General features: G+C 32.9%; 1 protein-coding gene and 1 pseudogene across 1 annotated transcript; both read right to left on the minus strand.

Annotated features, from left to right (window-relative positions):
• Positions 1-9,718: 9,718 nt before the first annotated feature.
• On the minus strand, positions 9,719-12,833 carry LOC120281606 (protein DMR6-LIKE OXYGENASE 1-like). The gene is made up of 4 exons (XM_039288292.1): positions 12,522-12,833; positions 11,630-11,865; positions 10,845-11,172; positions 9,719-10,175 (listed from the first exon to the last, which is right to left on the minus strand). Exons 1-4 carry the CDS (start codon positions 12,774-12,776, stop codon positions 9,924-9,926), a joined length of 1,071 nt encoding a protein of 356 aa, XP_039144226.1. The 5' UTR covers positions 12,777-12,833; the 3' UTR covers positions 9,719-9,923.
• A 2,450-nt stretch (positions 12,834-15,283) lies between these two features.
• On the minus strand, positions 15,284-16,915 carry LOC120282180 (annotated as a pseudogene).
• Between the last annotated feature and the right edge of the window lie 667 nt (positions 16,916-17,582).

Raw genomic sequence — 17,582 nt, forward strand, 5'->3', positions numbered from 1 at the left:
GCACCTAGAAAGCAATTTCAAGGGGGATTTGACTTTATATTAAAGGGAATTGAAGATCGTAGCCGTCAAGCTTATCTTGGCTGCCTGAGTGGAAACTTACCTAGGGCTTCACCGACGATTCTTCATTAACATGATTGAGAAGGGGGTTTACATGGCTCTCATGCTTTCCTTTATTATTTGTATCTTGAATACTTGCCCTCCATTAATGGAGAGCTAATTTGTAGATGTTTGGGCATAGTTGATCTCTAGGGTTTATATCTTTGACTTTGGTTGTTGGATCTTTGATACTTAATTGATTTCTTATTTGCAATCATTTCTATTTGAGTCTAATTGTGTGATTGAATGTTTGTTTCCTAACAAGGCGAAAACCCTAGTAAACATACTTGGTATTGCTACATGATGAGAAGAAATTCCCACCTAGCATAGAATTACCGTAATTCAAGAGGATAGTGGGTACACCTCTAGTTTGGGTATCTAGGAGACTTATTCTCCTACAATCATTCCAAGCGGATTGATGATGATTTTCGTACTCTTTGTAATCATGTGGAGTGGATTTTAAGAGAAATCACATTTTTGCTCTGTATTCGGATTAGGGGTAATCTCTCTCTTTGGGGGGATATTATCTACTTAAGAGATTATCATTAGTCCACAATAAGGTTTTATAGAGTGTTAATGTGATTGTGTGGATGTTTGTATCAGCTCAGCACCTATTAAATTACACTTCATATGAGAAATTGAGCTTTTGTATATTTTTGGAAACCTTTCTGGTCAAATAGACTTGCATGTTTAGACAAACATTGTCCCATACCTCATAACCCTAGAAGAATCCTATGCCCTGACATCACTTTCTTCCTTGATTTCTCTCCTATTATCTCTTGTATCTTCTTGCTTTCACTTGCTTTTGTTCTCACACACATCACGTAATCTTTTAAGCTATTTTTCGGGTATAGAGTCATTAGTAGTACTCACCTCCTTTCCTGTAGATCGACACTTTGTTTTATGCACACTTTATTATGCGATCAGCACGTACACTTCTATCCCTATCAATTACGGTCACGGCTTACACCCGTAAGCTGCCTGTAAGCCGCCCGTAAGTACCTAGGGTTTTAGTGCCGCCGACGACCTTTGATCTTTGTTTCAAATTGATTGTCACTTGAATTAGGTCGCTGGTACCGTTTTCTCCTCCCATTCACTCCTCTTTTTAATCCGTTTTTGTTTTTGAGTGTTTTTGAATTGGTTTGGACTGCTCCGAAAGAAGCTTCACTCCTAATTTTTCTTCTTCCTCTTTGTCTAAAAGGTAATCTTTGTTTTTCATGATTCTTAAGTCTATTGATCGATATGTTGTATGAAAACATATGTGTGAATGTTTAGTACTCTATGATTGATGCTTTAAATTTGAAATTTATAAAATATTAAGCTCCAATGTACAAGAAAGGTCCTTACGGCCTGAGCCCGTAGCTTATGGCTGTAAGGTCGCCTTAAAGATGACTTTTCCAGAGTCTTACGCTTATAAGACTTCTTGTAAGTAAGCTGTAAGTACTCCTATTTTGATCAAATTTCATATTTTTGTGTTCTAAACTTCGTATTTTCTTATTGCAGCATGGTCAGAGCAAAGAGGGCGGCTTCCGGGCTGGCCAAGAGGAAGAGACTTGAGGCATCTACCTTAGATTTGACCGAAGAAGAGATATCGACTACCCCGATCCCCTCAGCTTCCACATTCGCTGAAGTTCGCTTCTGATAGTGGTTCACCCACTTGAAGTCAAAGCGGTTTGGCCAATCCCGTATGGTGGATTGGCCCATTTTGGCCCAGTTGGGGCTCTAGGAGGAAGTGAGGGAAATGTTCCAAATTGGTGGATGGAGCCGCCTTTTTTCCTATGAGGAATAGGTATATCACAACACCACCATTGAGGTCCTGAGTACATTCGAGTTAGACAGGGAAGGCTCCACCAGATTTTAGTTGTTTGGGGAGAAGCGACGTCTTTCTTTCACAGATTTCGCTCTACTATTGGGGTTATATGAGACAAACTTCACCAGTTTCCCGCAGTACGAGAAGTTGCTGATTAACCTCCCTCTGGCATCACTGCCAAGGGAGTTTGGCAGCACTTGAGTAGAGGGCAAAGCTAGGAGCCGGGCCTCACGAAGCCCTTTTTCATCACTTACGTCCATGCTATTATGATCCGCTCTTATGCAGGTAGGGCCTATAACACTGCAGTGGTGTGACGACAGGAGCTCCTATATCTCTACAGCCTTATGGAGCTTCGCCCCATCCACCTTGGCTACATGTTGGAAGACTTCATTACACATCAGGGCTAGTACGTATATCTTGGTATAATCTTCGAAGGCCCATACATTACACATCCTATCCAAGGTATGGGTCTGGTTGATCGACTCTAGGGACAGGAGGTGGTTGGCGGCACATTTCCCCTCGGCCTTGATACTTTGCAACTGATGGGGATGGTTATCCGTCGCGGTTCCAGATGGGTCCTCACCCCCAATTCGACCGAGCAGCCAGTAGAGGGGGGTGAGGCTGAGGATGATGAGTCGGACGATGAGTCTGACAATGAGTCATCTTTGTTGTTAACCACTAAGCCTACAAGTCCATCCGATAGAGCAGAAGCTCCTCCCTGATGCCGATCTCACATTCAAAAGCTGTGGACTGAGATACGACAGCTCTAGGAGGGCTAGCAGATCATCTTGGCTACTCAAGCACGGCTTAAGGCCGACCTTGGTCGTGTCCTGGATATTTTATTGCGCTTGATCCCTCCTCCTGGATATTTTATTTCTTTGAAATTTTGTATTTTCAGACGTTGTATTAAGTATTTTAGCAAGTTTGGCCCTGCCTATTTTTGTACTTATTTTTATACTTTTAGTGGATTTATATTTTCTGTTTTGTTATTCTATTTTGTTGAGCCTTAATATCTTCCATGTACTTCATAGGACTTATATGCATCATCTAACATCCTCACTTACAAAAGGGATGCTCACTCGGTCATTCCTTGACCTTGAGTGACCCCCAACTGCTAGGGCACAATAATGGGCACACTAGGCTGGTTCCAAGCATCAATGACCTCTTCAGTGAGAACCTGGGAAGTAATTATATTCCACTCCCCTTCTATTCTTGTTTACATTGCCTTGCATGCTTATATTTACACACATTAAGGATAATAAGTGAATTAAGTGTGGGGGAGGAGTTTAAGTTTCATTGTTAATCCTGTTGCATGCCAAGATTGACTCATGATGGTGCATTTAATATGTAATGGGAGGTTCTCAGTATTATGGTGAACACATGCGAGTTTCTTCCATCTTGAGTTCGGATTTTTTTTAGTGTGTACTCTATTCTTCTCTATTCACCTAATTAAAGCACACAAATTCTCTATTGTAGCAACTTAAACCATGTTGGACTTCTTTTAGTTTTTGTTCACTTTACTTCTTGAAGCTGAATTGAGAAAATTTTGGCAAATTTGAAAGATTTTGTTTTATAAAAATGAAAAGAAAAGAGAAAAGTTGAGAAACGGAAAAAGCTACCCCTTTTAGAAGTATGAAACTACTCTCGATAAGTCGGACACTATGTATGCCCTAATAAGTGAAAGAACTACCTCTTTAGGTGAGTGAAAGCTACCGTATTTTGATAAAAAGATTTGGATCGAGCTACCTCTCTTAAAGTGTGAAAGCCACTCAACGAGCGCTCGCGGGAAAGGGTTATCTTAGGAGATGTGTGAATCTACCACCATGCAAATAAGAAGTTGTTTGTGAATATTTGCTAATGAAGTCCTCTAAGTCGAAAGAAATGAAGCAAAGAGTTGTAACATACACACAATGATAATCTTGAATAGAGTGTTCACTATTTTTGGAACTTGAAGGTTTTAACATTCTTGTATTGTTGAAACTCGAACTACATATGAAACTCCCCAAATTTTTTAGCACCAGAAGTTTTTCACTTTCTCCACTTGGTTTGTAATGTTCTATTTTACTTGAGGACAAGCAAAAGCTTAAGTGTAGGGGAATTTGATGAGTGTACAATGTTCATGTATTTCGTATCATTTTCTACACTCGTTTGGAATATATTAAAATCATATTTTGGAATTTAATGCTAAATATAGTGTGTTTCACATTTTCATTCTTAGGGCAATATTTCAAGATGAGAGAGAGAGAAAGAGAGAGAGGGCCAAAAGAAGCATTTCAAACCTTAAACGGTGAAGTTGGAGCTCTCTCAGCATCATTGGAACAAGGATGAGGCAAATTGGGTGGCTTACAAGAAGCTTACGACAAACCTTACGGCTGTAAGTAGATTCCAAATAACTTTATGGGGATGCTTATGCCTGTAAGGGGGGATTTAGGGCCAAATCAAAGAACCTTAAGGGCTAGACTTACGCCAGTAAGGATAACCATAAGGACCATCCAAAAGAGTTTACAGTCATAGTATACGCTCGTAAGGGTAGTCGCAAGAAGTAACACAGTGAAGTTTACGTTCCAACGCTTACAACCGTAAGTTGGACCTTAACACAAACTAAAAACCTTACGAATGTGACATACGGCCATAAGTGGTCCCGTAAGGCTTGCTACTATCTTCTCCATCTCCTTTAGGACCACGTCCTTACCCCCATAAGCAGCTAGTAAGTAGTTAGGAATAAATAGAACTGATGAGGATTTTTAGGGCATTCTTGGCCTTAGCAATTCTTGAAGGAGGAGTTAGGGAAGAAATGAGATGAATCTCCAGCACACAAGGGACTATTTAAAGGGAGATTTGAATCCACATTCAAGGGGATTAAAGATCGTAACCATCAAGCTCACCATGGCGATGTGTGTAGAAGCTTCCTTAGGGCTTCTCCGGTGATTCTCTGTCGGCATGATTGAGAAGGTGGTTTTTATGGCTTTTATGTTTCCTCCTATTATTTGTATCTTGGATGCTTTCCCTCCATTAATGGAGAGCTAATTTGTGGATGTTTGGGCATAGTTGAACTCTAGGGTTTATACTTTTGATATTGGTTGTTGGATCTTTGATGCTTTAATTGTTTTCCTAATTGCAATCATATCTATTTGAGTCTAATTGTGTGACTGAATGCTTGGTTGTTAAAGAGGCAAAAGTCCTAGCTATCATATTTAGTATTGATACATGATGAGGATAAATTCCCATCTAGCATAGACTTTCCGCAATTCGAGAGGATAGCGAGTACACCTCTTGTTAGGGTAATTTGGAGACTTTGTTTCCCACAATTCTTCCGAGTGGGTTAGTGTTAATCTCCTTGCTCTTTGCAATCATGTGGAGTGGATTTTAAGAGAAATCGCATTTCTGCTCTATATTCGGATTAGGAGTAATCTCTTTCTTTGGATGAGATAATCTATTTAAGAGATTATCATTAGCCCACAATAAGGTTTCATAAAGTGTTAATGCGATTGTGTGGATGTTTGTATCAGCTCTGCACTTATTTAGTTACTCTTCACCTGAGAAATTGGGGTTAATATAATTTTAGAAACCTTTCGATTCAAATAGGATTGCATGTTAAGACAACCTTTGTCTTGTACTTCATAACCCTAGAGGGATGCTATTCCATATATCGCTTTCTTCCTTGACTTCTCTCCTATTATTTCCCGTGTTTTCGTATATTTGCTTGTTATTGTTCACACACACAACATTCGATCATTTAGACTGTTTTTCGGGTTTAGAGTTATTACTAGTATTCGATTTTTTTTCTTTATGGACTGACACTCTGCATTTACGCACACTTTATTACGCGATCGGCACTACACTTGCGTCTCTATCAGGGTTGTTTGTATCAACACCATATCGGATTAGTTACTATTTATCTTGAGAATGTGGATAGTATAATTTAGGATTTCCCTCAGTTCAAATAGGATTGCTATCTTACAACCTTTGTCATGGACTTACAAAACCCTAAAGAGAGTCTATGCGTGAGCACCCCGTTTCTCTTGTTTGCATAGCCGTATTCATTTTAGTGTTTTTAATTTCTGTTTTCTTTCATTTTGCTTTCACACCACTTAACTTTAATGAGGCTAGTTTTTGGATTAAGGATTAGTACTTGTAAACTCTATTTTCCCTGAGAATCGATACCTTTCTCTTTAGCATACTTTATTACAAGATCGGTACACATACTTGCATCCCTATCAATAACTCTCTCTTTGTCATTTCTTATGAAACAAAAGTTAAAATTGCACTTGATAGCCTGGTCGCACAATGCCTCTTTAAAGTGTTTTGCATTTTCAAAACATTGATCGAATGTTGTTACATAGATGTCAGAATTTCTCGAAGAATTTGATGGCGTTATGAATCCCCCGGATAAACTTGATGACAGCAATGGATATGGATTAAATGAAGCACTTTGCCCTAAAGGATCCCAAATTACACCAATATGAATATTAAATGGTTAGGGATATATGTAACTATGAATATCGGAAAATGAAAAACAAAATAAAATATATGTAAGCATAAACAACAATAACTGAGCACTTAGCATAATTTATACATTAATCCATCAAAAATTACAGATAGCATGACTGTTACTAACATTCAACTACCTAAAGTAAGTGCAGCAACTTGAATTTGAATGCAAGAGCAACAAGTGGAACACACAATGTGGGACTTAAATTCTAAGGAAGTCAACAAGTAAATGGGTACGATAATTACGACGGTATTACTGACCCAAAATTGTCCTTTGTCATACCATTGGCAACCTCTACTATCATATCGACAATATTCTTATTAAATATATGGTGAATATGGTACATCTGCTAGAAGTATCTTTTTGAGCTAATGCAAGACACTATCTTGTGCTTATTTGCTATTAAGTACTTTATCTCACTCGAGGGACTTCAAGGCCTCGCCATTTTCATAGTTCGTCTAGTATCCACCTTATGCAATTAAGACATTGAATTATATGACACAACCCTCCCTTTATGTCGTGCCATACTATAAATCTTATCCATCTAAGACCTACAACAAGAAAACTTACACAGCTGAGATAGTCACTAACATGATCATTAATAAATTCATGATAAGATGGATGAAAGATGCACTTCAATGAAGGGTTTCTTACTAGCACTTTCTCCTAGCTGCTAACTTTCACTCCCCTTTCACATGGATTTTCGGTCATTCTCTCACCTAGACCGAGGCTTTTGTTGCTAAAAGAGTGCTTTAGTGGAATGCTTAATATAGTCCTTAAGTGAAGATAGAAATAAATTAAGAGGATAAGGGTGCTGCATCTCAGGAGAAGAAGAAGAAAAGGAATAAGGGTCTTCTTCTGCATGACAAAAGGACACATAACCATGCTTTGACATGACAAAAATAAATTAATATCTTTGATAATTTTTTAAAACATAAATAATTTTGTTTTTTCTTATTATTATTTTTGGTAGGGTCTCATATTAGACTAGCTTTTACACTATATGCTTTTTCTATGGCTAGGAAATTTTTTTTATCAGATAATTAAGTAGATTTCGATGGGTTACCCTCCACTTATTGGCTTCTTTAAAAAAAACTTTAATATTCTTTTAGTTTTACAAGATTTATTAATTAAAATATATATATCTGATTTTTCTTGGCACACATATCATCAAGTCCCATCACATCATGCTCCAACGTGTTAAAGTGCAGGAATGACATGCATTGTATCAGAAACAAATTATTGGCACTTTGTTGGATGTAAACAGGCTGGAAGTCTTGTCTTTGCTTTGGATTCCAACTCATCACGTTTTTTGAAAAAAAATTATTTTGAAAATAACATCACAATAAAATTAGTATGGAATTTTTTTATTTTTTAAATAAAATAGTTAAAAATTAGTTCCAATGTGAATAATGACTTGTTAAAATAATTTTTTTTTTATATTAGACCAACAACAAAACCAATATTAAGATCTCAAATGCACCATTTGAGCTCAAGCCGGAGATAATTTTTTTTTTTAATAAAAACGACAAACGTTATATATTAGGAGTGTGTATACGAATAAAAAAATTATTCATCCAACTACACGCCTTCCAACAACGACTGTCGAAGATAACTTCATTATGCTATTTATTTAGATCAATTTTGTTCAAAAATACATATTTTAGTTCTATTCTAACACCAAAAAACAGAGAAGAATATAATGCTTCATTTCCACTTGTGATGCGGACTTAATTGGGTATCTAGTTTATAGATGCTTTATGGGTTATTATAGAGTTTTGATTTATAGTCTTTTAGTTTATTTTATTTATGTATTTGTTTTATTTTTTTATTGTTTGCATTTTTATTGTTTGTATAAATGCTTGTAACTTTCATGCAAGCTTATTTTTATGCCATATCAGCAAGTATTAACGAGGTTAAGTGTTTTGGTACTTTTTTACGAACAGTTTAGATTATATAGTACTAAACTGGTAAAACTTAAACGACAATGTCCGAGTTAATAAAGAGATAAACCAATGTATAGTTTAATGAGATTATCCTTAAAAAAATTCCCAAATTTCTCTTTTCGCCTTAAGTTGTCCTTTCTCATTCTAATTTTGGACAATTTGGTGTATTGTCCTATTTTTTTAATTTTTTTTATGCATTAATTTTTATCTTAATTAATTTTTATTTTATTTTAACTTAATTAATTTAAGAAATGGTTGTTTTACTGTCCGCTCGAACAATTGACATTATTTCTCTTTAATAGAAGCTCTTTTTCAAGTGTTTTTCAAATTTTATGATGCGGACCATATTGATGAGCTAGTTTGCGCCTACATGGACAAGTGGGATGCGATGACCTAGGTGGGGTCATTTTCGTAATTTTTCTAAAAAGCTAATTTTGGTGATCAGAGGACCCCATTAGATGGAAAACAGGTCAACAAACACAAGTAAGAGCTTGCGGTGCAAGCTCGTGAGTCACACTCGTTTTCGGCCAAATTCCATCATCTAGGCCTCAAAACAACAATTTTACCGTTTATGGAAAGATTTTCTCCATTCATATTTTGGGCTGTAAATCTCTGATTGAGACGTCGTTTTTGGTATTCGCTATGTTTGGTTTTGATTTTTTTATTCTATGGTGTCAATCGAAAATTTTCTATTTTTAGAAAATTTTCGATTTATTTCTCTTTTAGTGTTTTCTCGTCGGTCTATTTATTTGTAAGCTTTCGGGTTATAAAGGCAGTTTGGAATTGAAATAAAATTGTTTTGTTCTTTGTCTTTCCTCTAAATTCCTGGGCATTCTTAGACTAAATAGGATTTAAATTTCCACTACGTTGTTGTCTTGGGTATTCTTAGACTAAACAAGTCCTCAACCTTATCCCCGCTGCGTCATTTTATAAGAATAAGCATGAACAAATTGTGAGAGGTGATTTGCAAAATTTAATTAAATTAACAACAATAATGATGATGATAATAGAATGGATAATCACAAATAGAATATGTCAGCGGTTCGAGATAAAATTCCTACATTCATAAAAGAGAACCAGATAATTTCACTATAATTAGAATAATAAATTATAAAAATGATGATATCTTGTTTAATCGAAGTATATCAGTATGTGATTTAATATATATATATATATACCTTGTTTTAAGCAACTTGTTGACAACATGATCGTATCTTTAAACTTTTTACTGCTTTAAAATTTTTATACCCCAGCAGTTCTCTTTTATTCTCTCAATGTAATTATTTGTTTCCCTTCAATCTAAATGATTCTTCATTAACTCTATCAATCTCTTACAACCATATCAATATATAGCTTTTTAATTTTGCAATAGACTGTCTTCAATGAATATTCTTAATTAATTTAAAGCTAAATTACACATGTTTTTTTGCAGTTTTACTCTCCAATACCTCCAATAATTCATAAGTAATTGAAATCCACATTTCAAACACTACAAAGACTTTGATCATTATAGACACACATGCACACACATACATGTACTTATATAATCTTACTAAACAGAGTATTTCACCAAAACTCATCAATCATTCGTCACTCTAAGTAGATCGAAAATAGACCTTTGCTTGAGTGGGTTGGCTTGTTGTTGCTCCAAGAAATCTTTAAACCTCATGCCATGGAATGCCAAGTGATGATCATGCTCCACTAGTTGTGGTGCTGGCGCAACAATGGCCTCATGTGATGGTCCTATTATAGTGGCTACAGACATTCTTGTATTCTTTCCATTCACCTCAGCTCTGTGAAGCACACTCTTGTACCTCCCGTTACTCACTAGCTATAACATTTATTAAAAAATATATATATGTTTAACATGTATGTTGGTTTAATCAATTTATTTCTAGGTATGTATGTTCATTTAGGAAGAAAAAGTGCACTTTATACAAAGGAGGATGAGTTTTTGATGTGCCAAATATGTTTAGTGTATTTTGTGTGCTCGAGTGCAATCTATATTTACATACAATTAATTTATTAGGCATATACTAAGTAAACAAAATATTTTATTAAATGCATTCTAGTAAAATCTCGAAAGATTAAAGTGACTAGTTTGAATTCACCGGTGTGGATGATATTTTGACATGACTTAAGAGGTGTATATGCATTTTACCACTTGATTTGAATTAAATCTATGTTCTGTATAAGTATATTTTCAATACAAAATCTAAATATATATGTAAGAACTCCGTCTTTCAACATCAATTGGCTATGGTTAAGCTTGAGCTTGAATCAAGAAACTTGAAAATCTACCCATTAAATTTATAATAAATCAGCAACCTATGATATTTTAGTTTAGATCTATGTTCAAAATTGATGTAATAAGAATTAAAACATATGTATACCCCTAATGTTACAATCTAAAATTAACTAAGCTATTTTAAGCTAAAGTATTCAAACAAGCTAATCCATGCAAGATGATCAAATAGTAAAAGTTTAATAGATATATTACCTCCATTTGATCCCCTATGTTGACTATGAATACATTTGGAAGTGGCTTGATATGGAGCCATTTGTTGTTGTGCTTCACTTGGAGGCCGTTGATGCCATTTTGAAGTAGTATGGTGAGAAGGCCATGGTCAGAGTGTGGCGGAAGGCCAAGTGCTAGCTCTGGTTGTGGGCATGGAGGGTAGAGGTTTCCAATGATGATTTGGAAGCAAGATTTAATGTCTAAAGCTACTTCAATGTCTTCGGTATTGAGTTCTAGACTCTCCCATATTGCTTTGAGTAACTCTTCGCCCATTTTTCTTGTGGATGCAGCATACTCAAATAGTGTATTTCTAATAAAAAAAAAAATATAGATAATATTTTTTTATCAAATTCAAATGTTTGATTTATAATATCTTAATGTGTAAGATCTCGAATTATTGCTAAATCACATAATAATTTGAGATATAAAAGATTGATTAGTTAAAAAAATAGTTTGATGTATTTACACATGAGACAGATGAATTTGTATTTTATAAAAGATAGTGTTTTGTTTAAATTTGACAAAAAAAAAAATAAAAATTGATCCACACTTTTTTTATAGAGTTCTAGGTATTGATACTAAATATAGATAAATGAAACAAATAGATTCATTTTACCAAGAAACACATTATCATCCATGATGGACATATAAATATATCTATAAAATGACTTTGAAATAAATATAGATAAGTTAAAGATTAATTACTGAACTTAATTCATAACAAGTCTAAATAGATAATTCTAAAAATAAATTTTTTTGTTAATTACCTGAAACCGAAAGGTTTTACCGGAGAATGAAACTCTGGATTAACAAATATTTTCACATAGTCTCTCCAATACCTAATTTTGTCCTCATGAGTATTGACGCTAGTACCATATCTTATTGGATGGAGTGCATACTTGTTAATGTATTCGTTCTTCTCTTCTTCACTTTGATTGAAAAATTTCTCAAAAGCATCAAGCATTTCATCCATTAATCTCTTTGGTATTTCATGATTCACAACCTAAACAATAACTAATTTTGATAAGCAACAGTAGTTATTATATATTTCCACAAATGATAGTTTACAAATATAATATTTACACAAATAAAAAAAAATTATTATCTGCAAAATTATTCTTGTGGTAAAAAATCAAACAAAATTTTATTAAAAAGGCTACTTTTACCTTTGTGATATTTACGCACATACACACATAGATACCTTCTCTTTGCAGGTAAATCTATATTATATCTCAACGACCATTTCCATACATATATGTATATATTTAAAATGTTTAATATGATTAATGTATTTTTTTTTTCATTTTAATCTTGAACTTGTTATATGTATACTAGTCACTTAAGACGCATTCTTTTACCTATTTTTTCATAACTTACTAAGGCCAAAGTACATAGTTATATATAGACTACTAATTAGTTTATTTACTTTTACCAAATTAGAATCTTGTGAATTGTTTTAAAAATTTATTTTAAATTAAAAATATATATATTGTGAACTATATATATTGAAATTACATTTTTATTGAACATTGAAAATACACGTAAAAAAAAAATAGTTAAACAAATTATATGAAGTAGACAAAAAGCTTTGCCTAAAGTTAAATAACAAGTGAGTTCAATATTTAACACTAAAAGAGTGAGTTCTTGTATATTAATTACCATGAAGAAGCCCCATTCACGACAAGCCATGCAAAGGTGGTGGATAACCTCAGATCTTTCCATTGCCGTTCCTCCAATGAGTAATGAGAAATCGATGATCGGAATCTCTTCATTGATGAAATCCTCCGGCCGGAGCTCTTCGTCGGAGTTTCGGAAAGTATGGAAGTTGGAAGGGATGGAGGAGGTGAAGGCTTGAGACTCAGAGAGCTCTTTGATGGCGTGATTAGAAAGTGAAAGAGGAGCTTGAGCTTCCATGACTTGAGCTTTGAGCTTGTATATATGAATGACAAGGAGAATGTTTGGTTGAAGATGGTTGATAATGAAAATTGTGCAACCTATCATGTATATATGTGTTTGTTTGTGCCTCAATAATTGAAGTCATGAACTACCAAACAAACATATATGTCATTCTCGAATAATTGCAGCATTTACAATTTTTTATATTATAACTAAAGATGAAAATGATGTCTATTACAGTTTTTTTATATAACTAAAGACGAAAAATGATGATTATTATAATTTTTTTATAACTAAAAGATAAAAATGATGACTATTACATTATTTTTTATATAACTAAAGATGAAAATAATAATTACAGACTTGATATGGAAACGATGACTATTAGTCTTTTTTTTAAAACAAAAGTTGAAAATGACGACTATGATATCAACAAACTATTAGGGTTATTCGGTTCATAGTTATGATATATTATCACGGTATGTGGTAATGAAATTACTATAGTTATGAGATCGAGAATATCATATGTCTAGGAATATTGTGCTAATTTGTGATAACCATGTATTTACAATTGTTAGCAAATTTAAATTTAAAATAAAATTAAATATATGGCCAAAATAATTAAATTATAATACAAATATTAATTTTTGTTTGTTTTTCAAAATACCCTTATATAATAAGGGTATAATATCCGAATTGATCCCTCTACTTTTTTCTCTCTTCTCTTTGGTTCCTCTACTTAGAAGTGCTCCCAAGTAATCCCTCTACTCTTGAAAATGGTTCTATTTAGTCCCTTATACTCTAAAATAGACTAATTATTGGCTGTATTTTTCAAGAGTAGAGGGTCTAGATGGGAAGAGAATAAGGGTAGCGGGACTAAATTAGGTCATTTTCAAGAATAGAGGGATTAGTGTGGCGCATTTCTGAGAGTGGGACCAAAAGGGAAGAGAGAGAAAAGTAGAGGGACCAATTCGGATATTATACCTATATAATTTAAGCAAATTTAAAGTTAAAATATAATAAAATATTACATTAAAATCAATTAATTATATTAAAAAAATTAAGTTTTTGAAGTTAAAGTTATTCTCAAAATAAATCCAACATATAGTATGCGGTCATTTAAAATTATGTTTTTTAAAACAAAAGGCATATTTGTCCAGAAACTTTTTTAGATTATCACCCACTTGCTAATACAAGATAATCACCTGTTTTTTGTGGTAATGGGATTACCAAATTCTTTTATAGTATCTAAAGATTGGTAATTACATATTATCACCGATCTAAACACAGTAATCTTTTCAAATTACCACCTTAGTAATGTGAAAAACATAATTACAAACCAAACGACCCCTTAATCTTATATATTTAAGATTAGCTATAAAAGGCCTAAAAACTAAATAAATTTTTTCTCTTACTCTCTATTTGTTTCTCTTCAATCTAATTAAATTATTCTCCATTAATCTATATCAACCTCTTGTATCATATGGACATATGATATTTTAATTTTATAATGTACTATCTATATAAGTCACACGTATTATTGCAGTTTTACTATCGGGTACCTCTGATAATTCATAATTAATTCAACTTCATATTTCAACATTTCAAAGACTTGATATACACACAAATTAACATGCACTCGAATAAACTTACGAAACAAAGTTTTTCACCAAAACTCATTAATTAGCCCTCACTCTGAGTAGATCCAAAATAGACTTTTCATAGAGAATTGGTTAGTCGTTGCTCCATGAAATCTCTCATGGCATTGAATGCCAAGTGATGATCATGGTCCACTAGTGTGGTGTTGGTACAACAATGGCCGCAAGTGATGGCCCTATTAAACTGACTATGGACATTCTTGTACTCTTTCCATTCACCTCAGCATTGTGAAGCATGCGCGCTCTTGTACCTCCCAATGCTTACTTTCTATAACATTTATTCAAAAAAATAAAAATAAAAAATTGTTTCACATGTATGTTTGCTATATCAATTTATTATTAGGTATGTATCTTCAATGTAAAGGAAAAAAAAATGCACTCTAAAATAAGATATGTTTAGTGTACTTGTGTGCTCGATATATATATATATATATATATATATATATATATATATATATATATATATGTAATTTATTAGGTATATACCAAGTAAATAATAAATTCTTTAAAATGCATCCAAGTGAAATCGCAAAGTTAACATGACAATAGTTTAATGAGTGTAGATGATATTTTGATATGAATTAAGATTGTATGTGCATTTTTCTGCTTCATATATATATATATATATATATACATAGCCAAGCTGTTCCGGCTCACTTACACACATTTTTTATTAATATACCTCAATCATACATTAGAAGAAAATTGAATTTTCAATTTCCTACATAGGAGTCAAATGTCTTACTGTTTAATTAATTTTATTTATATTAGATGTAAATTTTATAAGACTATATATATGTTTTTTAATCTATCTTATAACATTAACTAGCTAGGATTGAGGGTGTATACATCAATTCATTGTCTACCTCAGCATAAGTTGAATTGGGCATGCTTGAGCTTGAAGTAAGCAAGAATCATGGAACTGAAGCTCTACCCATCAAATTTAGAACAATTGATGGCAACCCTATAATATTTCAGTTTGGATCTACACCCAAAGTCGATGTTATAATATAATATAAACTGAACTATTTTGAGCTAAAGTCAAACAAGCTAATAACCCAACCCCTCCACTATTAATTAAGCATTAACCCTAAGAATATTAGATGTATATATATGACAATATATTAATATATCTAACAATATTGATGTTAGACGATCAAATGTAAAAGTTGAATAAATAAATTACCTCCATGTGATCCCCTGTGTTCACATGGAATGAGTTTGGGAGAGGCTTGACATGGAGCCATTTGCCTTTGTGCTTCACTTGGAGACCATTGATGCCATTTTTTAGTAGTATGGTGAGAAGGCGATGGTCAGAGTGTGCCAGAATGCCGAGTGCTAGCTCTGGTTGTAGGCATGGAGGGTACAAGTTCCCAACGATGATTTGGAAGCAAGAACTAAGGTCTAAGGTTACTTCGATGTCTTCGGTTTTGGGTTCTAAGCTCTCCCATATCGTCTTGATTAGCTCTTTTCCTATCTCTCTTGTGTGTACCACATACTCAAATAGTGTATTTCTATAAAAAAAAAATAAATAGATAAAATTCCTTTCATAAATTGCAAATGTTTAGTTCGTAAGATTTTAATACATAACATTTTAAATTATTGTTGAATCTTATAAAAATTTGATATATAATAGATAAAGATTTCTTGCAGTTTGGATGTAAAATAAATATAAATATTGTGACGTAAAATTAATTGACAACATATTTTTAGAGTTAACATTAACTCAATCCTGCTTTTTGTTGTTTTTGAATTATTCTTTTACCATCTAAACAATTATATATATATATATATATCCTATTTGGATAGTTACATATATAATAATTGAGTTGATATAATATTTGTTCAACTATTTTATATAATAATTCAACCATCATATTTAAAAGATTCATTTTGTAAACAAAAAAAAAAAGTCTTATGTATTCGACGTTAGGGGGTTTCGCTTTTGCCAGATCCAAGCCCCCGTTGACTGCCGTTCTCCTTCTATTCTATTGCCGCGGAAGCCTCTGAATACTGTTCCGGACTCACGATACAAGTGTAATTTTTTTTATATAATTTATAAAGACCATGATTTTTTTGAATTTTGATAAAAAACAAAGTCATATTTTTTTTTTATAGATTTCTAGCTATTGATACTAAATTCAAATAAATAAACTAAATAAGAAACACAAAATCATGGCATAAATATATCTATAAAATGTCTTCGAAATAAATATATATATATGGTAAAGATTAATCACAAACTTAATTTATGATTAGCCAAAACAAATAGTTCCAAAAGTAAAACCTTTCGGTTAATTATTTGAAACCAGAAGTTTTTGTAGGAGAGTTAAACTATGGATTAACAAATATTTTGAGATAGGCTCTCCAATATCTAGCTTTGTCCACGGAAGTATCAAAGCTAGTATCAAATCTAATTGGATCTAGCACATGCTTCCCAAGGTAATCATTCTTCTCTTCTTCACTTTGATTGAAAAATTTCTCAAAAGCAACAAGCATTTCACATGCACCATTTGCGCTCAAGCCGAAGATAATTTTTTTTTAATAAAATCAACAAATGTTATATATAGTAGGAGCGTGCGTACGGATAAAAATTAATCATCCAGCTACACGTCATCTCATAGCGATAACTGAAGATAACTTCATTATGCTATTTATTTAGATCATTTTTTTTTTTCAAAAATACATATTTTAGTTCCATTCTAACACCAAAAAAACAAAGAAAAATATAATGCTTCACTTCCACTTGTGATGCGGACTTAATTATATGGGTATCTAGTTTGTAGATGACTTATAGTGTATCATAGAGTTTTGCTTTTTAGCCTTTTTGTTTATTTTATTTATGTATTTTTTTATTTTTTTATTTTTTTTTTGCATTTTTATTGTTTGCATCATTGTATAAATGCTTGTAACCTTCAATGCAAGTTTATTTTTATAGCACATCAGCAAGTATTAACGAGATTAAGTGTTTTGGTACATTTTTACAAAGAGTTTAGATTATATAGTATTAAAGTGCCAAACTCAAACGACAATATTCGAATTAATAAAGAGATAAATCAATGGTATAGTTTAGTGAGATTTTCCATAAAAAAAAATTCAAAAATTTCTCTTTCTGTGTAAGCATTTTTCCTCTCCTTTCTCATTCTAATTTTGGACCACTTTGGTG

The sequence above is a fragment of the Dioscorea cayenensis genome, chromosome 18 (genome assembly GCF_009730915.1).
Source record: "Dioscorea cayenensis subsp. rotundata cultivar TDr96_F1 chromosome 18, TDr96_F1_v2_PseudoChromosome.rev07_lg8_w22 25.fasta, whole genome shotgun sequence".
In the NCBI taxonomy this organism is placed as follows: Eukaryota; Viridiplantae; Streptophyta; class Magnoliopsida; order Dioscoreales; family Dioscoreaceae; genus Dioscorea; species Dioscorea cayenensis.

Excerpts from the sequence above, each read along its gene's own strand:
- LOC120281606 (XM_039288292.1), bottom strand. The coding sequence starts at position 12,776 with ATGGAAGCTCAAGCTCCTCTTTCACTTTCTAATCACGCCATCAAAGAG. Across the intron at positions 11,866-12,521 it reads GTGAATGGGGCTTCTTCATG|GTTGTGAATCATGAAATACC; the intron begins GTAATTAATATA and ends GTTATTGTTTAG. Across the intron at positions 10,176-10,844 it reads ACATAGGGGATCAAATGGAG|CTAGTGAGTAACGGGAGGTA; the intron begins GTAATATATCTA and ends TAAATGTTATAG.